Genomic DNA, 26317 nt, shown 5'->3' with positions numbered 1-26317 from the left:
TGTTACAGCCATAGGATTTTTATATTTCTTCGAAACAGTCTCCAGTGCTTCAGTACCGACTTTTTGAAGTATTCCATTTTCTGTGACGCTCCCTTTCCCACGTAGAAAAAAATATACCTTCGCTTTGACATGTCGTGCATTGACGAACCTGGAGCATTAGTACGTGGCTAATACATAAATGATGCACTTGCCGCCCTCCTTAACATTACTTGAGAGTCCACTTGACAACGGATTTTAACAACCATAATGTTACGGCAAACTGGTTCTGTAATGGGAGTAAGCACATATAAGTTATTCTAGCTAAATAGTAGTACTGGGAAGAGGGCAGTATGGGAACACTCTGCAATATTGCCAGATGCATCCAAGATGGCGGCGATGACGTCATCCAAGATGGCGTCGTGTAGACTTCGCATCAGCGCATAACGTCAATCAAGATGGTGGGCGTGAAATCACTGAAGATGACGCATTTTGGCGGGAAGTCTGAATTTTGCCGGGAAAGTACCAGGAGCCCCTCCACCAGAAAAATGGCTCTAAGTTCCAAGTCCAACATGATAATGCATTGCACCCCAGTTATCTCTACTAAGCAAGGAAAATGGTGGCAAATAAGGACTTGTATCATTCTTTATGCAATTTCAAGCATGTGTGTTTGACACGGGACTCCAACTGGCATAGTTAATATCGTTGCCACCAGAGGGTGCTCTCCTAATGTCAGATCATAATGCAAGCACCGTTATTCAAGATGGCTGTTCCCAGTGTGTTCACCACGAGCTGTAGTGCCCAACTGTCTTAGTTCATATTGTGGCCACCAAAGGGCACTACCAAGACGTCAGGTGATGGCACAAGATCATCTTCTCTCTCTCTCATGCACATTATAAATGGACACACGCCGCATCAGCAGCCTGTGAGGGAGCGGCCGCTTATGTCATGCACCCAGTGTGTTCGCCGCTGCGTCCAGAGCCCAACTGACTTAGATCATATCTACAGCCCCAGAGATCGCTACCATGACGTCAGAACATGATGCAAGTGCCGTTATTCAAGATGGCATCACCCAGTGTATCCACCACGAGATCCAGAGCCCAACTGGCTTACTTCATATCGTCGCTACCAGAGGGCATTACCGTGTCATCAGATGATGACACAAGATCGTCTGCTCTCTCTTTCTCTCTCTCTCTCTCTCTCTCTCTCTCTCTCTCTCTCTCTCTCTCTCTCTCTCTCAGGCATCATAAACGGACACGCACCGCGTCAGCGGCCCTCAAGCAAGCGGCCGCAGTCTCCACAGCCTCCAGCCTGGACTTTTATACTCGCGCTGGACATAGTCTTCTGTAAATATTCTAACTAAAGTAACGCCCACATAGCGCATCTAACGTATTAATTAGCTAAGTACTTAATTCCATTTAAATTTTTATCATACTCAATAAGTAAATTAACAGTTCCAATATTAAATAATCAAATGACCAGTACCACATTTTCCCACTATGAACGTAGTGTCAATTCATGACCTAGCACCCCCCACCTGTAGAATGCTGGACTCCTATTGGCTACTGCATAGTCACATGATTTGACTTGATAGAACCTAGGACTTGGAATCAATTTTCACGAATACCACACCCACCTGGACTTGGAATCAAATAGTTAAAGTCTCCACCACAATCATCAACCGACCCCCACATCCCCTAACCAGCCCATGTTGTCAGGCTAACATGCACTAACGTGTACTAACATGCATAGAACATTACATAATCTAAGATGGTGGGGCAAAATGGCGGGAAAACGACTCTCCCTATTATGGATATAATTTTTATTTTGCAATCAATGTCTCCACCACAAGATCTAGACTCCAAGTGACCTAGTACACATTACTGCCACAACAGGCTACTGTCAGCACCCCTGTGACTTAATCCCAGGTGGTGGTCTGTAGAAGGAAAATGGTGCCAAAAAGGACTCAGGCTGCGCTCGGCTGCTGGGGAGAGTAGGAAAGGAGTGCACTCTATTTATTTTGAAAAAAACCTATTTAGGAATAGAATATATCTATCACACTAATACAAAACACCCACTCCGATGTGCCTGGGGTTATGTTGCACAGTGCACAGACACACAACCAATTCGTAATTTCAGTACACAATAGCAAACTGCTCCTAAATAATGCTTCACACTGGTGTGTAGACACGCTCAGTACTCATAAACTGTCCAAATAGCGCATAGCACAGCCTTCAGACCTGCTCGGGAAATAACGCCTGGGCGGCTGAGTGTGCTTGCGTGCAGTCCAGTAGATTACATTGGAGGTAGTGATAAGTCACGCATCTGTCAGATGTCAAACCGCATACAGCTGCCCACAAGCATGAGGTCACTGCATTCTCATTCATACTTCATACCTGAGAAAATCGTATCATGTAGATGTGGATGATGATGCTCTTGTACAGTGCTGAAGACATATTTACGAAGTGCACATATGATCGAAGTTGGTCCACGTCCACCACAAATCATCTGAAGTGAGGCAACTGTTTGCTGTAAAAGCACACACAGGCCCCCGCCTCGGCTCCCGCATGCACTGTCACTGCCGCAGCTAGCCGCAGTCATTGAACGCAGACGAAAGAAACATGCCTCTATAGGGTCACAGTTATACTGACGTCATAGCATTCCAAGGCATACTTACGCCAGTCTCATATGCAAGACATCTACAGACCCCCACTTGTCTTTACCACTGAAGGCAGAATAGTACAGGGTGTGTTGACACGCAAGTTCAGATGTGGGTTACCGCCCCAGCATGGCTCTCGCCTCGCAGTGTGGTGATCTCCCCTGTCGCATGTATTCCCCACTGGTATCATTTTATGTAGGCCTGATGCTGGCATCATATAATTTCTGAACCATGATGGGATGTGACCATAGGCACTATTGCAAAGCTATATAGTGCTTGTATGAAGCAAAGTAAATGTTATATGGAAGTAGTTTGTTCGTTTTACGATTCGTTAAGATACGTCAGCGTAGAGAAACCGTGAAGAATGATATACACTCCTGGAAATTGAAATAAGAACACCGTGAATTCTTTGTCCCAGGAAGGGGAAACTTTATTGACATATTCCTGGGGTCAGATACATCACATGATCACACTGACAGAACCACAGGCACATAGACACAGGCAACAGAGCATGCACAATGTCGGCACTAGTACAGTGTATATCCACCTTTCGCAGCAATGCAGACTGCTATTCTCCCATGGAGACGATCGTAGAGATGCTGGATGTAGTCCTGTGGAACGGCTTGCCATGCCATTTCCACCTGGCGCCTCAGTTGGACCAGCGTTCGTACTGGACGTGCAGACCGCGTGAGACGACGCTTCATCCAGTCCCAAACATGCTCAATGGGGGACAGATCCGGAGATCTTGCTGGCAAGGGTAGTTGACTTACACCTTCTAGAGCAAGTTGGGTGGCACGGGATACATGCGGACGGGCATTGTCCTGTTGGAACAGCAAGTTCCCTTGCCGGTCTAGGAATGGTAGAACGATAGGTTCTATGACGGTTTGGATGTACCGTGCACTATTCAGTGTCCCCTCGACGATCACCAGAGTTGTACGGCCAGTGTAGGAGATCGCTCCCCACACCATTATGCCGGGTGTTGGCCCTGTGTGCCTCGGTCGTATGCAGTCCTGATTGTGGCGCTCACCTGCACGGCGCCAAACACGCATACGACCATCATTGGCACCAAGGCAGAAGCGACTCTCATCGCTGAAGACGACATGTCTCCATTCGTCCCTCCATTCACGCCTGTCGCGACACCACTGGAGGCGGGCTGCACGATGTTGGGGCGTGAGCGGAAGACGGCCTAACGGTGTGCGGGACCGTAGCCCAGCTTCATGGAGACGGTTGCGAATGGTCCTCGCCGATACCCCAGGAGCAACAGTGTCCCTAATTTGCTGGGAAGTGGCGGTGCGGTCCCCTACGGCACTGCGTAGGATCCTACGGTCTTGGCGTGCATCCGTGCGTCGCTGCGGTCCGGTCCCAGGTCGACGGGCACGTGTACCTCCCGCCGACCACTGGTGACAACATCGATGTACTGTGCAGACCTCACGCCCCACGTGTTGAGGAATTCGGCGGTACGTCCACCCGGCCTCCCGCATGCCCACAATACGCCCTCGCTCAAAGTCCGTCAACTGCACATACAGTTCACGTCGACGCTGTCGCGGCATGCTATCAGTGTTAAAGACTGCGATGGAGCTCCGTATGCCACGGCAAACTGGCTGACACTGACAGCGGCGGTGCACAAATGCTGCGCAGCTAGCGCCATTCGACGGCCAACACCGCGGTTCCTGGTGTGTCCGCTGTGCCGTGCGTGTGATCATTGCTTGTACAGCCCTCTCGCAGTGTCTGGAGCAAGTATGGTGGGTCTGACACACCGGTGTCAATGTGTTCTTTTTTCCATTTCCAGGAGTGTAGTTTTGTTTTGTATTTCCTATTTTCCTGCCACTATCTGTGCATGCCTCCTGGACCCATCCAAACTTCCATATCTCATAGTGTCCCTTTCCACAGTGCTGGGACATGGTTTGTTTAATTCCCATGGAAATTAAGTGGGCAATTAGTTTGGAATCACTCTTCACTAAAGAAGTAGGTATTCACAGCAAAGAGATGTATCTTAAGGTAGGAGTCAGTTCTAGAACGCCTTACAGATTGCTCTTCAGGTTTGAATGTATCAAGAGGAAAATTCTCTAAAGAAAACTATGAAATTTTTGTAGGTTAAATTGCTGGCAAGTATATATTTTGTACAGGTCACATATTGAGTACTGCAGGAGGACACAAACAGGATGAATGTTTATAAACTAGTAATATACTGCAGAGATAGACTCCTAACTGGGAATGGAGGAAATAAAAGCCAGACATCTGTTCATAGAAATTTTCTTCCTCCATTTCCAGTGAGGAATCCATCCCTGCAGTTTGTCAGTTTTATTAATATATACTCTCTTTATAAAAGTAGAAGTACACAACACTATCCACTTTTAGTTCCTTCCTTATGAAGGAGAGGGATGAGATGTTGATGGTGGAAAAAAGACAGAATTTTCAGTACTACCTAGAATGAGGATGATGTTAGGCAACCACTTTGTCATACTGACAACAGCTTTCCAGTATATTTATTCACCTATGAAGACGTTTATTATGTACAAGGACTAACTATTTGAAAATAACTCTAACAATTATAAATACTGTGCTAGAAGAACAGATTACTTACACTGTCCTTCACTGAACCTTACTATGGCACAGAAAAGAATGACATTTCAGCCATAAATAACTCTGTTCACTGACCAAATAATATCATGAAGATAACAAATAATAGAAGTGTTTCAAACACAAACCAAAGTCCTACTCACTTGAGGACATTACCTGCCCCTGCCATCCAAGACAACATTCTGTGACATCCTGTACCTATGACTGGAGTCTGTCTGTACATGTACATCTACATCTACATCTACATGACTACTCTGCAATTCACATTTAAGTGCTTGGCAGAGGGTTCATCGAACCACAATCATACTATCTCTCTACTATTCCACTCCCGAACAGCGCGCGCGAGAAACGAACACCTAAACCTTTCTGTTCGAGCTCTGATTTCTATTATTTTATTTTGATGATCATTCCTACCTATGTAGGTTGGGCTCAACAAAATATTTTCGCATTCGGAAGAGAAAGATGGTGACTGAAATTTCGTAAAAAGATCTCGCCGCGACGAAAAACGTCTATGCTGTAATGACTTCCATCCCAACTCGTGTATCATATCTGCCACACTCTCTCCTCTATAACGCGATAATACAAAACGAGCTGCCCTTTTTTGCACCCTTTCGATGTCCTCCGTCAATCCCACCTGGTAAGGATCCCACACCGCGCAGCAATATTCTAACAGAGGACGAACGAGTGAAAGAGTGAAAGAATTTCGGAAAACTGCGTTCAATAACTCCGCTTTAGCGGCACAGTCGTCGATAACAGTACCATCGGCACTGCGCAGCGAAGGTATTGACTGCGTCTTGCCGCTTGTGTACTTTACATACGACCAGAATTTCTTCGGATTTTCTACCAAATTTCGAGACAATGTTTCGTTGTGGAACCTATTAAAGGCATCTCGCATCGAAGTACGTGCCAAATTTCGCGCGTCTGTAAATTTTAGCCCATCTTCAGGATTTTGCGTTCTTCTGAACTTCGCATGCTTTTTCCGTTGCCTCTGCAACAGCGTTCGGACCTTTTTTGTGTACCACGGGGGATCCGTTCCATCTCTTACCAATTTATGAGGTATGAATATCTCAATTGCTGTTGCTACTATATCTTTGAATTTGAGCCACATCTCGTCTACATTCGCATAGTCAGTTCGGAAGGAATGGAAATTGTCTTTTAGGAAGGCTTCTAGTAGCACTTTATCCGCTTTTTTAAATAAAATTATTTTGCGTTTGTTTCTGATGGATTTGGAAGAAATGGTATTGAGCCTAGCTACAATGACCTTGTGATCACTAATCCCTGTATCAGTCATGATGCTCTCTATCAGCTCTGGATTGTTTGTGGCCAAGAGGTCAAGTGTGTTTTCGCAATCATTTACAATTTGCGTGGGTTCGTGGACTAACTGCTCGAAATAATTTTCGGAGAATGCATTTAGGACAATCTCGGAAGACGTTTTCTGCCTACCACCGGTTTTGAACAAGTATTTTTGCCAACATACCGAGGGTAGGTTGAAGTCCCCACCAACTATAACCGTATGAGTGGGGTATTTATTTGTTACGAGACTCAAACTTTCTCTGAACTGTTCCGCAACTATATCATCGGAGTCTGGGGGTCGGTAGAAGGAGCCAATTATTAACTTAATTCTGCTGTTAAGTATAACCTCCACCCACACCAATTCGCACGGAGTATCTACTTCGACTTCACTACAAGATAAACCACTACTGACAGACACAAACACTCCACCACCAATTCTGCCTAATCTATCTTTCCTGAACACCATCTGAGACTTCGTAAAAATTTCTGCAGCACTTATTTCAGGCTTTAGCCGGCTTTCTGTACCTATAACGATATCAGCTTCTGTGCTTTCTATTAGCGCTTGAAGCTCAGGGACTTTTCCAGCGCAACTACAACAATTTACAACTATAATTCCAACTGTTCCTTGATCGAAGCACGTCCTGTAATTGCCAAGCACCCTTTGACATTGCAGCCCATCCCGCACTTTCCCGAGGCCTTCTAACCTAAAAAAACCGCCCAGTCCACGCCACACAGCCTCCGCTACCCGTGTAGGCGCCAGCTGAGTGTAGTGAACTCCTGACCTATACAGCGGAACCCGAAACCCCACCACCCTATGGCGCAAGTCTAGGAATCTGCAGCCAATACGGTCGCAAAACCGTCTGAGCCTCTGATTCAGACCCTCCACCCGGCTCTGCACCAAAGGTCCGCAGTCGGTTCTGTCAACGATGCTGCAGATGGTGAGCTTTGCCTTCATCTCGTAAGCAAGACCGGCAGCCTTCACCAAATCAGATAGCCGCTGGAATTCTTAAGTTATTGATCCATAACTTAATGTTAAATTACTTCAATGGCCATTTGTAACACATTAAATATGGAAACACACAATTCAGCAATTACACTAATGAGATGGGACTAAAGTTATGCATCACCCAAGAACTTATTATCTACTGAAGGACTGAGGCCCAAAGTTTTGCTTCTATCCTGGAGTTATGGTCTCATCTAAAAGAGGTGAATAATTAAATTGGGTTTGCTTGTTTAATAATAGGTATGTGGATATACAAATCTATCTTTTAAATTACATTGTATCATAAAGAGCCAACAGTTGATTCAATTAAAATGATTAAGAAGATGTTATTGCTACAAAATGGACTATTCAAACTGCTGGGAGTGTTCATGTGGGAAATTTAGAAGAAATCCTATGTGGAAGTATGGGAACAGTAGTTTGTTGAGTCAGAGGTGTACCCATCCAAGCAAGAATAGTACAATTGTGGTATAGATGTGCATATATAGATGTATATATATTGACTACAGAGTATTTCAGCCTGTAATCTCAGTGGTATACAGTTTACAATGAGGTTTGAATATTTTTGTTATAGAGGCCCTGCATGTTCAACAATGGAGTTCTTACTGCTACTTCACTGTGACATTGTAAGATCATAAAGGTTGGTTATTGGTGCTAAGGCAAGTATGCTATTTACCTGAGCCTTCTGATTTTTGCTGCTTTCTGTTGCCATTGCAGTGAGACTGTTCAAGCTTGAGCGATGTAAAGTATTTGATGGAACACCTGAAATTGAAAATAGATCTCATAAACAACACACCATTTCATCTGACTATAATTTTCCATCAGTTATTGCATTAAATAAAAACACTATATACATCCGCAGCTCAAGATCTTGCGGTAACGTTCTCGCTTCCCTCACACAGGGTCTTCGGTTCAATTTCCAGTGGGGTCAGACATTTTTCCTGCCTCGAGATGACTGGGTGATGTTGTGTCATCTTCATCATCATCATTCATCCCCATTATGGTCAGAGGAAGGAAATGGCAAACCAGTTCCACTAGGATCTTTCCTACTATAGCAGTGCAAGTCTCCAGCATCGTCCCCTATGCTCCTCAGATTATGGGACCTCGCCACCATATTATGATGTAGAAATTAATGTTCTGCAATAAGTTAATCAAAATAGCTGCTTTCAAGATCCAGGTGAATGAGTTGATGAAGAGGATTTGGATATTTGAAGGTTTGCACTTGGAGGACTTGTTATGATACACTTAGACAAACATGGAAATAGCTATGAGGATAATTATGACAGTATCAGTGACTGCAACATCTTGTGAACACAGTTTCAGCAAATAAAAGATAACAAACAACTTAAGGTTAAATATGGCTGAAATGACACTGTCAAATTTATTACACATTTGCTAAATTTGACTTCTGTGTCGTAATCAATAACGTTGCTTTGCTCAAACTATGGAAATGCAAAGTAAAATAATAATAAAATAGTTTCTATAGAGTAATATTTATTAGCCTTTTTTGTAATTAATAATTTATGTATTATAAATAATTTATGAGGTGCAAACAATAATTCTTCCTTATTATACACCATACAAAAATCAGTGTATGGTAGCTGCCATAAACAATCTGATATAGATTTTGTCTTACTTTCATTTTTTTAAATGTACCTGTGCCTATTAAAATAGTGATACAATGGCAGTTTGTGTAAGTCATGTTTTATAATCATGCTTCGTTTTTATTAAACCTGTATAAATATTAACAAACTCACTGACTTCTCATAGGAAAAACTGCAGAAAGGGACACGTGCTGGACTCAGGGAGTGGGGGGAGAGAGGGGGCTTTGGCAGGTAGGTTTGGCATTAACCACTACCATCCCTGTTTGGGCACTATATTCTAAAATCAGATAGGACCATATAAAGTGTCTACAAATGGTTCTTCAAGAAGTCCATATGCAGCATAATGTGAGAGCACATATTGAGCTCTTTATGACTGAAAATAGGGTGGGTTTTTTTGGAGGGGTGCTGCGGGTGACCAGAAACCAAACAGAATTACGGTTCTTGGTCTGCTGTATTAAGATGGGAGGATCTTGAGGTTGGTAGCCTCATTGTTGACCAAAGAACTCTGAAGGAATTATAGTAGTCTCCCTGTACACAAACTATGCTGCCTGTGTACCAATACCATGTTTGAACACTGCATGTACACCAAGCAATATGTAGGGTAAGGCCAACAACCAAGAAGAACCATGATGTAGCTCACTATACTGTTACTCTGCATGTGGCAGCTCATAGTTCGATGATATAGGAAACCAGATAAAACGACCTGCTTACAGAACAATGTGCATACAGACTGGTGGGGGGGGGGGGGCTCTGGGCCATTGTAATATTTATCAGGCAGCCAAACTGTGAGATCCACATCGTAAGAAAGGTTTCTAAGGCTATTTCTGTTGAAATGTCCATGATGGATTCTGCTTCCACTCAGCAGGTTGATCTATCACTTAATGAAAAAAATATTCTTTAGTCTTGTACAGGGGTGAGAGATCTGATGAGGTTGATCTGAACATGAGAGAAACATTGTATAGGCTTGCCAAAGGAAAGAATTGTTTGATGTATACTGCGTCCCACTTTAGCAGATAGGTAAGCCAAACAAGTCTTTAGCAAGAACCTAGTCACACCTCACATCTGCCCACTCAAATCTGTCAGTACTAATGTATATAGTACATTTGGCTCCAGGATGAGCCAGTCCATGGATGGCATTGGGACTCATTTCCGAAAATACATCAGAACTAAAGGGTGTTAACGATTTTGAGAATTATCACACCACACGAGGAAATTGGCAACAGTACAAATGTGGTTGCCACTGTTATGCAGTATCCCAGGGAGGGGCAGAGGCAGCTATTTCATTATTTCCGTGGTTACCCAGTTACTGACGTCACATTGCAACATCTGAAATGAAGGTTAAGCCACCCGGAGGGTTGTGGCACGTATGTTAACTTGGTTATGTAACACATCATTGTCCACAATTACGTGTGTTTTCTTCATTCAAGGTTGCTACTCTCCCAAGTAATTCACTAACAGCATTCACAATGGTAAAAAATTTGCCAATGACACATCTATGCTGACAGGTAAACATGCAGACGTTTTCTCAGTCAGTGGTGTATGCAAAACAGCTGTGCTTTTCAGTTTGTGAACAAAGTGTAAACTACTGGTGTGTCCATAAACTGTCTCACAATTCATGCAGAGTTGAGCCTTCTTTAAGGACATTTCAATGAGAAAATGGTGTACAAAATCAATATGAATAATAGATTCAGTAACATCAGCAATTGGGAAAGTCCAGTGCAAGCTCTTTGTGAAAACTGAGCTCACAGCCTCACTACATTTTCTGAAAGTAGGCATCTTTGAGTTATTTGCACAAAAAGCCAGGAGGCCATGGAAAATCATCTTCAAGTTTTGCTAGCAGTGCACTGACATCCAATTGAAAGCTGATTACATTTGTTTTTGCACTGCAGTTGTCCTGAATTTGCTAGTAATTTGATGCAATAAAACTGTTAACAGCAGACTGTCAGCTAGCTATGTCTGGTAGAATCACATTTCTGATGCTATTAAGAAATCCACCTTCTTGTGACTGAGTGTTCACAGCTAATGTCAGCCCATATGAAATGGAAATTCTTGTAATGGTGTGGTGTCAACACTTTACATCAGACTGGTCATTCATACCTATACTAGATCATTGTCCTCATTTGGCTAGTTTTACAGAGGGGTGTATCATCCAGCCAGCCATCCAAAGCAGGAATGATACCAACACTGCTTAAAGGGGTGGTATCATGGTAAGTGCTGCATAGTGTGGCAGGCTGAGAGCTACTGGGACCACTGACACTAGCCAGAATTGCTTTTCAAGAGTGCTGCAATGAGCTAACTACTTCTGAAAGTGGAAGTTGCTCCTTTGTACCAGTGTCCATCGTAGCTCCACTAGAAACACCAGTTGCATTTACTTGGAACCCACTTGTACTATCACAAAACAATGCTTTATATATTCTGTTAGAAGGAGGTTAACAGTGAGTCCAAATTTGATATGTTTACCACAGAAAATCACTGATTAAGTTAAACTTGCTGTAGTGTTGCTGGGTACTGGTGGCTGGTGATGATGCCAGAAAATGGAAAGCAAATTGTTGCTGATAACTTCACTTGTCAAGACTTCTTGTATTCAAAGGTTTGTTGGTTTACACACTCACCAAAGCACATTTTCCTTACGGTGTTCCTATCTGCCCAGTTGTGGTGTGCCATGTATAGACAATAACAAGGATTGAGAGTGTAATGCTCCAACTAACAGAAGGAGTTGATAGTTGTCATCAGTGACGCCATAGGCAGCAAATGAAAGTTCTAGAAGCTGGAACCATCTGGTTGTTGCAGCATGTATGACAGGGTGATGAATTTTCCTAACAGAATGAGAGATGTGATGCAGTTTATTGGCATAGTGACCATGAGCTTCAAGTCATGCAAATTGCCTGCCTATTTGTCCAAAATTTATCGTCACTGGTTAAATAGTAGTTACTTCCTTTGGGGCACCCAACAACTGACCTGATGAAGCAGTGTCTCCAGTAACTGGTAGAGTATCCTCACTTTTTATGTGTTTGTCATCTGCGATGGCGTTCACTACTTGACGAAATGATGATCAACGATTAAGTGTGAAGAATATTAGCGACACACACTTCACTAATTTGCTAAAAGAATACATGCAACATCCAATGGTAGATGCACATTACAGAATAAAGTGAGAGAGCAATAGCAGGAAAATAAAGAAACAGAATACTCCAAAGAACTCATTAGTTGAAAGAAAAAGATATTCCATGTTTCTCATTCTGGAAACATACCCCAGGCTGTGGCTAAGTCATGTCTCTGCAATATCCTTTCTTTCAGGAGTGCTAGTTCTGCAAGGTTCACAGGAGAGTTTCTGTGAAGTTTGGAAAGTCGGATACAAGGTACTGGCGGAAATAAAGCTGTGAGGACTGCGTGAGTCATGCTTGGGTAGCTCGGATGGTAGAGCACTTACCCGAGAAAGGCAAAGGTCCCGAGTTCGAGTCTCGGTCTGGCACACAGTTTCAATCTGCCAGGAAGTTTCATATCAGCGCACACTCCACTGCAGAGTGAAAATCTCGTTCTGGTAACATATAATAAGTTACTCTGTGGAGCTGTGTGTAATTGGGCACACTTTGCTTCTAACAGTGTAACCATGCGTTGCCAGACATGTACATATGATCATTTCTATTACAAGTCTTAAAGAATGTTAATGAGATACATCAGTATTGAAAGTGTACTGCTGATGATGAATATGTGAGCTAATACTGGCCCAACATAATAAAAGCAAAATAAAGCCTATGCATCTGATGTCAGCATACTGGTCATCAAAAATTAAGTTCCTGAGTTTAATGCAAGTTGCAGAGTACCAACTAAGTAAAAACATTTATGAAAACTCCAATTTCACCTAATTTTCATTTACATAATTCTACACTATAATTGAATACCGAAAATTTTGTAAGATTACATCAGTGCTTCCTGTTCTTTACAGCCTCCTTCAAGTTTTGTCTCTAACTATGACACTATGTATGGTAGTTCATTAATTGCTTCACATCAATTTAGTTATAGTAAGATATGGTTTATATGTTTTTGTCAGTGTTAACATTTTGAGTTGCCAATGCTGTTGATAACACCATGCTGTCTACACATACTTCCTCATTAATTTCACTTTTCATTTACAGCAAAACTCTTACTAATGTTACTTAAAAACCAGCTTGATTGCAAATATTTTTATGTGAAAACTGCTGGATTTGGACGGGTTACTCCTGTAACTGAAATATCAGATCTGAAGATGGTTCTGAATGAAACGAAACCGGTCATAAGAATAAAAATATTTGCAATCAAGACGGTTTTTAAGTAACATTATTATTTCACTGATTGCTGTTGTCCCATAAGACATTATGTCTGTTTTTTGCAAAACTCTTACTCTTTGAGTCAAGTAAATCTTACAGTGAGAACATCTTAATAAAACGAAATAGTTAAACACCTGATTGATTAGGCCTTGGATTCACTGCTGCCTACAAGGCAGTACTAGGAGCAATCTATGAGCACGTGATGTGTGAACATCATCTCATCAACTCGTTCAGCCATTTTTGCCTGTGGATGAATCCTGGTGATGCTACTGTATCCATCTTTATACAAACAGCTCCTCATCTGGCACCACAAGACTGAGTGGAACCTTTTACAGACCCTCTACAGTAGAAAAAAATCTGAGGGAGGACCAGCAATCCAACTTGTGTCGTACTGCACCAAAGACAGTGGCGCTAACTGTCCAACAAGAGACCAAATAATCAGAAGGGCCTTATGTTTAAATTTTTTATTATTGAAAACTGATGATCTGGTTTTTTTTGGAAGTTTGGCTTTAAGGAGTTCTGTTAAATCTGAGATTTGCCATTGAAATGTCTTCAGCCATCATCCACACAGAAACATAAAATACCATTTACTGTTTGTTTTCCTTCTGCTTTCACAGTAAATCCTCATATTCAGAGAGAATGTTATTCACACAGTAGTAAGGGATTATAACAGTATATGATGTCATTTTGTGATGTATATTTAAAATATTCTTAAACTGCAATAGCACTGTATCTCTTGCTTTCCTGTATGTAAATTCCATCATGAGATTCTTGGTTCATCATGTAGATTTGAGTCATAAGAACTGCAGCAATCAGTCAGTACCAACTGATTTAATAACTGACTGTTGCTTGCAGAATTGGTCATTAATGCTTGTACTGCAAAGTGGGCACAATAATTCACATTTGATTTAGAGTGTAGTTGCTACAGAAAAGAAGGATCTGTGTTAGATAAATCTCAGGTTTCAAATTTATGACTAAAGCCTTTATGATGATGCCTTTCTCTAATTTTGTTCAAGGGTTTTCTCAATAAATTAAATAAAGCCTTTCATTTTATTCTGTTACTGTAACTTATATGCCATAGTAAACCAATGCATGTAGTGCCAGTATCTCTCTGAATATAGAGGGTATCTTAATTTATAATTTAATGTCATTCTCAAACTGTTTTTAAGAACAGATATTTTTTACAGAAAGGTGAATCTGAAAGAAAAAATGAGGTTTGCAGCAGTTGACAAATATACATTATCCTTCCAAACTAATGTCAATGGTGTAGATACAAGCTGAATTTGACAGGATTGTGTGTGTGTGTGTGTGTGTGTTTTAATGACTATAATATGATCTGAATTACAGTGAGAATATTATCACTTAAAGAGGATAATGCCCATAAACAAAACTAGGATGACAGTCAAAAATATTATAGTTTGATGGATTGAACACATATTAAGAAATTGTTCATTCAGGAGAACCATACAAACATACTGTCATTTGACTATCAGACAGATTTCCAAAAGGATGACATAGAAATAAGCATATCTGGCATAGAGATGAAACTTAAAGATTGGAAAACAAATATCCCAGTTCAATTTTACAAAGGGTATTCTATGGAATTGGCCCCTTACCTGTCTGCATTTATTGTGAACCTCTCACACAGCACACAGTCCCAAGTGACTGGAAAGAAGTGCAGCTGACTCCAGTATACAAGAAGGGTAAGAAAATGGACTCACAAAACTACAGATCAGTATCCCTAACTTCTATTTCCTGCAGAATCCTCAAACACATTCTCACTTCTAATATAATAAAAATTCTTGAGGGTAGGAAGCTTATGTCAATGAATCAGCACAGTTTTAGAAATCATCTTTTGTGCAAAACTCAGCTTGCCCTTTTCTCACATGTTATACTGATAATTATGGATGAAGGGCAACAGGCAGATTCCATATATCTAGATTTCTGGAATGCATTTGACATCATGCCCCATTGCATGCTGTTAACAAAGTTATGAAAATATGGAATAATTTCACAGATAGGTGAGTGGCTCCTAGACTCCTTAAATAATGGAACCAAGAATGATGTCGTTGACAGCATGTATTCATCAGAGACAAGGGTATCATCAGGAGTGCCCCAGGATAGTGTAATAGGGCCACTGTTGTTCTCTATGTACACAAATGATTTGGTGGACTGGGTGGACAGCAGTCTGTGGTTCTTTGCTGATGATGCCGTGGTGTAGAGTAAGGTGTCGAAGTTGAGCGACTGTAGGGAGATACAAGATGGCTTAGACAAAATTTCCAGTTGGTGTGATGAATGCCAGCTAGCCCTAAATGGGGAACAATGTAAGTTAATGCAGATGAGTTGGAAGAAAAAACCTGTAATGTTCAGATACAGTATTAATAGTTTCCAGCCTGACACAGTCAAGTCATTTAAATATTGAGGCATAACATTAAAAAGTGATATAATGTGCAACAAGCATGTAAAACTGTGGTAGGGAAGGCAAATGGTTGACTTCAGTGTATTGGGAGAATTTTAGGAAAGAGTGGTTCACCTGTAAAGGAGATCACATATAGGACGCTGGTGCCATCTCTTCTTGAGTACTGCTCAAGTCTTTTGGGATACGTACCAAGTTGGATTTAAGGAAGAAATTGAGTCAATTCAGAGGAGGGCTGCTAGATTCATTACCAGTAGGTTAAATAAAAAAATAATAATAATTTAAAAAAAACATAAGTGTTATGGAGATGCTTTGGGAACTGAAATGGGAATCCCTAGATGGAAGATGACATCCTCTTCGGAAAGCCCTATTGAGAAAGTTAGGAGAAACAGTTTTTGAAGCTGACTGCAAAAGGATTCTGCTGCTGCCAACATACATCACACTTAAGGACCATAAGATGAGATACAAGAAATTATTGCTCAAAGGGCGGTGCACAGACAGTCATTTTTCCCTCCCTCTGCTGGCGAATGTAACAGGAGGTGAAATGACAAGAAGTCTTACAGGATACCCTCTGTCACACAACTTATGTTGGCTTGCAGAGGATCTATGTAGATGTAAATAGCCTCTGATGGAGGAGTTAAGTAATCCACTATCACTCAGTAAGAGACAGTTGTATTAACAGTGTTTTTTTTTTTTCTTTTATCTTCTTGACAGCATGAAGTTCCTGGCATTTATGTGGCAATATTAATATGTAAATCTAGTTATCTGAATGGCAATATTGTAATGCATTCATTGCATGTCTGCTTTGTACATCATTTGATTTCCTAAACCTATTTGTGAAAATCTGTGATGTAACTGTCAGATGTTTCATACCCATTTTTCAGAATTTGAAGTAACAAATCCCTATTTACTTCTCTAGGTTAATTGTGTGCCTACAGAATATGGAGAAGCTTTTGTTGTGGAAGTTTTGGAAGACAATAAACCATATGAATGGAGATTTATGGCAGAGACTGAAGACAAGCAAGAGTTTCTTTTTGAAAGTTTGGTTGATCTGCTTTATCATTTTAAAGAACATCCATTTGTAGGATTTAAAAAAAAAGCAATTTGTGTGCAGGTGATGTTACTTTCCCACAATATCACACATCTAAATTGTTTATCACTTAGGATGTAGACATATCAGTATATGATAAATTATACTATACAGTTTCTCAAACAACAAATAATGGTGGTATCTTTCATTTTTTGTGTTCACATAAGTTACAGATCATTATTAAATGTGCATCTGTCTATGAGTGTTATTTGAAAATTCATCTATTTGGCAGCTCTGTGACTCTAAAGTAAGGTATGAAAACATTTATCTGTTCCTTTAGTAGCTCCCAACAGATGAATTGTATGTTTCCCATGTGTTTTTTCAAAGTATTCTTTAAAGTTTCTTAAGCTGTGTGAAACTGTTTATAAATTTTCGTGAATATGTGATTCAATGTTTATGAATGAATAAATGGAAACTTGTTATTGACACACTGATGATAATAACAATGTTAAACATGTAGCGTGTTGATAAATATATAGCTTTAAAATGGCATCTAACATTACAGCCATTGTTGATTCACAGACCATCATGTAGCTCACAAGGTAGCAGCAGGTAAATTGGAAGCTTGATTTTGGTACACTACTTAAATTCACTTATTTTTAAATATGGAAACAGCTGTTTTTCAGTGCCATACTTCACTTTATTTGTTTTTAAAGAATTATCACTGTAAATTAATGCGGCAAATATGTAAGCAACTTAAATTTCTGGGAAAAAGCCAATAAGCAGGACTGGAATTCTAATCTGGGCTGTTGTCTTTTATTGGTTGTAATTTATGAGTTGCTTTCTTCAACTCAGTGAATGGTTCAGTTTGACTATCTCTCTTAATCTTGATGGATTTTTCTAATTCCTCTTTTCCCAGAATACATGCATAATATGAAAACCTTAACAAATAATGAGGAAGTTCATCCACTTAATTATTATTGCTGCTGGAAAATGAAGTAGTTTCCTGTAGCAATAAAATTAGACAAAAGAAAACAGTTCTGTAAGATATACAGGTAAGAGAACTAATGTTCTGAAATATTAATCTAAATGTTCATTTATCATTGTTGTAGTCATACAAGGGACAACACCTTATCAAAGCCAGATTTTGTGGCATATTATATAGTTCATGTGCTCCATGCAAGTAGTTGCAATGTACAGCTTCCAGTAATACCTGTCATACTGGATACATCTGGAATGAGAGGCTGAAGACACATCACAACAATGCCTCCCTCCACTGACCATTCAGCCTTCTGGGTCTTGATAATTAAAGTGTTGCAGAACAGCTGCAACTGATCTCCAGGAATTACACTAACCATGTACATTACACAAATATTCGAGTAATCTGTCTTTTCCACACTCCTTCTCACCACAAACATTATGATAAACAGATCCTGTTTCACATCAGATGTAGTATGCAGGTTTGTACCATCACTTTACTGGACAGAAAAGTGGTATTAATGAAGTAAGCACAGCTATGAAGTCACAGCCCTTCTTTAACGCATTCACAATAGGCCACAGTAGCTGAGTAATAATAAAACAGTGCATATTTTGGAAAGAAATTTGTACAGAATCATATGCTTTATCAGGGTTAATGTATTGAGTCACACTTATGTCTTAAGTGAATACTGTTATGAACTGGGACACTGAAGAATATTTTACATAGGTGTTACTCGATTGCTTGCCAGCCATGGAGTTTCATGGATATAAACACTGGTATATGAATAAATTGTAATGCCAGATACTACATTTTGGATTGAAAAAAGGGTTTGGTTAGACTTAGTTAATTGAGATGGACTATATGTTATGATAGTAGTCCTGTTTACAAAGTATGAGGTAGTTTAGGACAATGCAAAAGATCATGGAAAAAAGTTACTGTTTTGAGAGTAACCCACTTAGAAGTACAGGTGACACATTTAAGTTTATAATCATTTCAGCCAAAACCTACTAAATCTTAAATAATGTATTAATTATCTAGCAATGATCGTCATTTTGTCCAGGAAATGCAGGGGGACAAAAGCATGGTGGTAAAAGTTGGACTCCAAGAATGCTAAATTTACCATGGAAAATATAGGTACATTTTACTTTTAACTTTAAAAATGTGTTAAGTTAACTGAAGTGCAAAGAAATTAATGACATTAGCTGCTAGTGGGCCTTCATGTAAACCAATGGAGAAAGTCGAAAATTTGTGCTGAACAAGGATTGGAACCTCAGTCTCCTGCTGACTAGGCAGAAGTGTTGATCACTGCACCATCTGCTCACAGTGGTTATCACAATTGCAAGGGCAGCGTAACACATCTCCCATCAGAACTGAATTCTCAACATACCACACACTACTCAGTGACATGTCCAAAAGAACAGACACCATTTTGACCCTGCAGCCACTATGAATCGACACCCAAAGGAATTAATGACGTTATCTGCCAGTCAGCATTGGCGTAAATCAATGACAAAAGTTGATAATTTGTGCTGGAGCTGGATCTGAATGGGGGTCTTTTACTTATTAGGCAGATGTGCTGAATCTTGTGCCATCAAGACATACTCATCAATGTAACTATATGGACTACTCTAGCATGTCTCCCATCAGACCATTGCCCATTGTCCACACTACTCACAGAGTTTTCCCAGTTCCTGTAAGCAATTGAACATGATGTGCTTCCACAGTCGAGTTATCATTGGCCATCCTCACCATCATTATGTACACAGTGTCTGTTATTTAATAAATGTCTGAAAGAACAGACACCTCTTTCAATGTGCAGCCACTATGAATCATGACTGAAATGAATTAAAGACATAAGCTGCCAGTGGGCACTTCTGTAAATCAATGGAAGAAGTTGGAAATTTGTGTCAGACTTATATTTGAAATTGAGTCTTCAGCTGGCAGCACTGGCAAGTGCACCATAGGGTCACAGCATGCCTTCCATCAGACCCTAATTCTCAGTTTACCCACGCACTACTGATGTAGTGCCCCTTACCCATTATCCTCACTACGAACAGCTTTTTGTTGATTCTCTAAGAGTTCAAGCATGGTGCGCATCTGCAGTGAACTGAACACTGGTCATCCTCACCTTAATTAGATATGTGGTGTCTGTTCTTTTGGACATGTCCGAAAAAACAATGGTGTTTGTTCCTTTGTCACTCCTCAATTTAGTTATAGGTAATGCCTTTCTGTTCTTTTAGATGTGTCTGAACGAGCAGACACCATATTTATAATTAAGGTGTGGACGACCAATTGATAACATAAGTGCAGATGCATACCATGCTTGAACTCTTACGGAAACTGTCAAAATTCTGCAAGTAATGAATATAATGGGAAAGGAGCCCTACATCATAAGCATGTGGTTAATATGAGAATTTTGGTGTGACAGGAGACATGGTAGGGGAGTTCATGCAGTTTGCAGAGACCACTTTGACAAGATGGTTCAGTGGTTGACACATCTGTCTAGTTAGCAAGAGACCAGGATTTGAATTCCGGTCTGGCACAAATTTTTAACTTCCCCCATGGATTTGCACCAGTGCCCACTGGCAGATAATGGTGTTAATAGCAATGTGTCTTGATTCAAAGTTGCTGCAGGGTCAAAATAGTGTCAGTTACTCTGGACATGTCTGGAAGAAAAGACACTAAATATTTACGATAACTAGTTGTAGTAACATTAAAATAAGCTACTATAAAGTCTGGAAATAAGTCTTTCTAGTGTGTGGTGCATTGAATCTGTCTATTAGCTCTAAATATATTCCCCATAATATACTCTAGTGGAATTTTCAGGTTGTTATTACTAATAATAAGCACAGTTTTAAACAAAACTAATTAGTGATTGTCTGTCAGCTGAACTGACACTATAACTGGATTAATGAATCTGAAAGGAATCTGTACCACATAATAAACTAACAGATTGTTTTTTACACAAAATATACATGTTACAGAGAAACAAAGTCAAATAGTAATTATTACTAATAAGGGTATAACAACAGCAGATGGGAGAGTCCAGTATGCTCTGTTTCATCAGCCTCCCTTCCCCCATCCACATCTATTGAGTTACAAAGAGAGATATTGACAGAATCTGACTGGACAAATCAATGGCTGGTGGTCAGTTTTTAAATAAAATCATAATAAATAAGGACAATTCAGTTTATCTAACAATAAGAACATCACAAATATGTATGCTATCAGAGCTGTCTCTAGCTACTGTCATTATATAGGTGATATACAATTGTGGGACAGTTTTATAGACAATTAGTCAAAAGCTCATACTGAATATTTCTTTAGAAAATTCATCTCTTACTGCAATGTGTTTTACTGTATTGTCAGGAGTTTTGTTGTTTTTATAACTCACAGCCTGGATGAGAACACTTAACATAGAATTTGTTGTGAGTCATGTCCTCTCTTTTCGAAGGTCAAAGCTGTGTGTCCACTTCCCAAGCACTCATGCCAGTGTCCATGGTCCACTTGGTTTCAGCACTCAGATACATGTAAATGTTCACACAATATCCAATGTCAGCAAAGCCATACATGTTACTCCTAAACTTGAAAAGAGTTATTCATATACTGCTATGGATGAAATACAGCTCATAAATACAAACATGGTATAACAACTTCTTCATAATTATGCATAAATTCATTAAAAATGATGGAAGCTATTTGCAGTCTTACATTTCTATTGAAACATAGCTCAAAGTTACTGGATTTACCAAACAATATGCAAAGTCTGTGAAATTATTATTTCGTTGCTGTCAGAATACCACTCATTCATTTCATTTCTTAATGCTGTTTTGGGTTGATTTTGTGGAAGAGACCAAACAATGAGATTTGCCAAATTAAACTGCTACAAAGACATGGTCCCCAACAATTTCCCCAAATGTAAAACGCTACACATAAACTACTACATATAATACCACTTCATTACCTCATTATTATTTTGTTACTCATTTTTACTTATATTTTCACTGCCTTTGACATCATCACATTCTGCCTAATCATTAGTGTTTTATCTCATTTCGTAATCTCATTATCACATTGATTAATTCATTACCTCACTTTTCTTCATTATAGCATTATTATGCGTTCCATTCCTGCCTTGTTTCTCATACAAAAATTTACTCTGCAAAAATTACATCCTATAGCAACAAACCTATGCCATTATTTAGTAAAACTTCACTCTGTGTTACATGACAGGCAAAAGCTTATTTACCGGATTTCAGTGCACTGGAAACAGATATTACTCTTTTTTAACCCTTAAATACAGATGTTAGGCCATGTTACAGAGTTACACACAAAGAGTAGCACTCCATCTTCAGGCCACGAGTGGCCTACCAGGACCATCCAACTGCCATGTCATCCTCAGTGGAGGATGCAGATAGGAGGGGCATGGGGTCAGCACACCGCTCTCCCAGTTGTTATGATGGTATTCTTGACTGAAGCCACTACTAATCAGTCGAGTAGCCCCTCAATTGGCATCACGAGGCTGAGTGCACCTCGAAAAATGGCAACAGCGCATGGTGGCCTGGATGGTCACCCATCCAAGTGCCAGGCATGCCCGACAGCGCTTAACTTCGGTGATCTCACGGGAACCGGTGTATCTACTGCGGAAAGGCCGTTGCCACACACAAAGAGTGAAATTTATTATGTATAGCTACTCCTGTTGTCTTATTACTCTTTATTATCACCTTCTCTTAATTTTATATATAATCAGGGGAGTTTATAAGTATTATGGAAGGAAATTACAACTTTTAGTAAATCAAACTCATGTTTAACACTAAAGTATTTATACAAAATAGAAACTGTTGGGTGAGTTATAAAATTGTAAAGTTCTCAGAGAGAAATTTAAAGTGAAGAATAACCACATTGGATGCACTGGTAGCCGGCCGCGGTGGTCTCGCGGTTCTAGGCGCGCAGTCTGGAACTGTACGACTGCTACGGTCGCAGGTTCGAATCCTGCCTCGGGCATGGATGTTTGTGATGTCGTTAGGTTTAAGTAGTTCTAAGTTCTAGGGGACTAATGACCACAGCAGTTGAGTCCCATAGTGCTCAGAGCCATTTTTTGATGCACTGGTGTTCAGATTGTGAAACATGATTGCCATTGACCATTCTTCTGGTCCTACAACCATTGCTGTAAGTCTTACCTTTTTTACCTAGAGTAGCAACTCCACGTTTTGTATTGCTGTAGAAACTAAAAGTCTCTGGCTTGCGAAGTTCATCTTCAGCAGGGGATAAATTGTTATATGACATAAGCAGTACAGCTTTGCTCCTCTTTTGCACATAATGGTGTCAATATTACTTCCTTTCAGGAAACATTAATAAACTTCTATTCTCTTGAGGGGTAAAAATTCTGATGGTATTTCCCATTTATTCTTTTTTAAATTCCTAGCGTATGTTACTTGCTTTCGTATCAGGATGTTCACTGGCTTAACAGAACAAAACCAGTTATCTGCATTGATATTTCTATTTGACCCATGAATAGCAGAAGACAACCTCGCCTCTGCTTGTATTGGTTTCTGTAGCTTCCTTTCCTCTTTTGAAAGTGTTATGCCTTTGGAATCCCCTCCACATTATATGTATCCAATTAAAAATAATTATTTCTAGCATCAGTTAAAACCATAACTTGTAGTCCATACTTATACTGCTTATTGGCTAAAGGTAACATAAAGTTACACACTCCCCTAAAACCTACAAGCATCTCATCTACACAAGCCAGAGACCCAATACTGTTGGTTGACTGGCAGTTAACTACAAATTTATTGAAAATTTCTGCTATTGGTGTTGTAGCTTCATCTACATTCCTTTTATCTTATATATTTAGATTTAAGTTCTGAAGTAGAATGGCAAAGCGATACATATTAACAGTGCATTGGAATGCAACATTACCAGCTCTATCTGCTGCTAATAATTAGGAATATTTTTATTGTTTGACTGAAAAACAGCTGTATGAAACAGTAATCCAAGGAAAATTGTAATATAAACAGTATTAAATATTTTCAAATGCATAGGTTACATGTATGATGGCATAAAAAACTGTCAAAAAACTAAACACACATAGGGGACAGTTTACATGCATGATTTAATTAAATTTTTAATAATATAGTATTGAAGTTAAATATTTTCAAATTTGTAAGCGAACATGTTTGATGGCATTGAAAATTTTCAAAAATCTAAGCACACATGTGGGATTAGTTTACATATATGACTGAACAAAACACTGACATAAAACTAAATGCACATAGGGGACAGTTTACTTTTACATGGGGATGCATAGAACATCAAGGAACAGTAATATACACTACTGGCCATTAAAATTGCTACACCACGAAGATGATGTGCTACACATGCAAAATTTAACTGACAGGAAGAAGATGCTGCGATATGCAAATGAATAGATATTCAGAGCATTAACATAAGATTGGCGCCAGTGGCGACACCTACAATGTGCTCATATGATGAAAGCTTCCAACGGATTTCTCAAACACAAACAGCAGTTAACTGGCATTGCCTGGTGAAACGTTGTTGTGATGCCTCATGTAAATAGGAGAAATGCATACCATCGCATTTCCGATTTTGATAAAGGTCAGATTGTAGCCTATTGCGGTTACGGTTTATCATACTGCGATATTGCTGCTTGTGTTGGTTGAGATCCAATGGCTGTTAGCAGAATATGGAATCGGTGGGTTCAGGAGGGTAATACCGAATGCCATGCTGTATCCCAATGGCATCGTATCACTAGCAGTCAAGATGACAGGCATTTTATCTGCATGGCTGTAACAGATCGGGCAGCCACGTCTCAATCCCTGAGTCAACAGATGGGGACGTTTGCAAGACAACAACCATCTGCACGAACAGTTCGATGACGTTTGCAGCAGCATGGACTATCAACTCAGAGACATGCCTGCAGTTACCCATGACGCTGCATCACAGACCGTTATTTTTTCGAATGAATCCAGGTTCTGTTTACACTATCATGATGGTCATGTCCGTGTTTGGCAACATCGCAGTGAATACTCATTGGAAGCGTGTATTTATCATTGCCATACTGGCGTACCACCCAGCGTGATGGTATGGGATGCCACTGGTTACACGTCTCGGTCACCTCTCGTTTGTATTGATGGCACTTTGAACAGTGGACGTTACATTTCAGATGTGTTATGAACCGTGGCTCTACCCTTCATTCGATCCCTGCGAAATGCTACTTTTCAGCAGGATAATGCACGACCACATGTTGCAGGTCCTGTATGGGCCTTTCTGGATAAGGAAAATGTTCGACTGCTGCCCTGACCATCACATTTTCCAGATCTCTCACCAATTGAAAATGTCTGGTCAATGGTGGCCAAGCAAGTGGCTCGTCACAATACGCCAGTCACTACTCTTGATGAACTGTGGTATCGTGTCGAAATTGCATGGTCAGCTGTACCTGTACACGCCATCTAAGCTGTGTTTGACTCAAAGCCCAGGCATATCGAGGCCGTTATTATGGCCAGAGGTGGTTGTTCTGAGTACTGATTTCTTAGGATCTATGCACCTAAATTGTGTGAAAATATAATCATATGTCACTTCTAGTATAATATATTTGTCCAATGAATATCCGTTTATCATCTCCATTTCTTCTTGGTGTAGCAATTTTAATGGCCAGTAGTGTATATAGGCTTACAATGCATGATGGTAAATAAGAAACTACAAATTACAAACGTATAGGCTTATTTCTGTACAGTCCGTACACTATTGACTTACAATGCAATTTATTTCAGTATAACAAGTTAATGTAAGGTAAAAATTAATTTAATGTGTTATTTGACAATTAGTGAGGTTGTATACTTATTTTTCTGGAAAGGAATTTGGTACAGCTAGTGTAAATTTGCCATTAAGTACTCATCAGTAAAGTAAAAGGATCACGTGTCAAGTAGTTCTTTTACTTTTATCCTGAATCACATCTCTTAACTGTTTCTTATGATCATAGAAGAAAATTATATAGCTAAGTGCCTATATTCCTGACCCCTCAAATTGTGATCATGTATATCCCTTTTACTTTTATCCTGAATCACATCTCTTAACTGTTTCTTATGATCATAGAAGAAAATTATATAGCTGAGTGCCTATATTCCTGACCCCTCAAATTGTGATCATGTGTATCCCTATATATTGTGAAGAGGTGCATTGCCTTTGAAAAACGGCTTTGCTGATGGTCAAGCATGTTCTTGCTTCATTATCTTTAATAGCCTTTTCTGCTTTATAAGGATTTTTTCGTGTGATGACACCCAGAAGGGGAAACCATATAGTTACAATGGAATGAATTAGGCCAAAGCTGACTGAGGATTCTAAATGCATAAAATGACCTGCTCAGCTTATTGAGTAGTTTATCCCTGTGCTCATCCTGCTTCAAAGTGTTATCTACAAATATTCCCAAAAATTTATTTACTTCTAGTTGATC

General features: G+C 39.9%; 1 protein-coding gene and 1 pseudogene across 1 annotated transcript in view; one reads left to right on the top strand and one right to left on the bottom strand.

Moving 5' to 3' along the window:
- LOC126298072 (Bardet-Biedl syndrome 5 protein homolog) overlaps window positions 1-26317 on the top strand; it is a 242406-nt gene that overhangs the window by 174485 nt on the left and 41604 nt on the right. Inside the window, exon 5 of the mRNA XM_049989392.1 lies at window positions 16755-16949. Within this exon, the coding sequence (XP_049845349.1) occupies window positions 16755-16949 (195 nt within the window). The remainder of the gene's footprint in view (window positions 1-16754; window positions 16950-26317) is intronic.
- On the bottom strand, window positions 22386-22503 carry LOC126299803 (5S ribosomal RNA; annotated as a pseudogene).

Source organism: Schistocerca gregaria, chromosome X (genome assembly GCF_023897955.1).
Source record: "Schistocerca gregaria isolate iqSchGreg1 chromosome X, iqSchGreg1.2, whole genome shotgun sequence".
Classification (NCBI taxonomy): Eukaryota; Metazoa; Arthropoda; class Insecta; order Orthoptera; family Acrididae; genus Schistocerca; species Schistocerca gregaria.
Note: the sequence above shows the minus strand (reverse complement) of the source record. Positions and strands in the feature narration are given on the sequence as shown.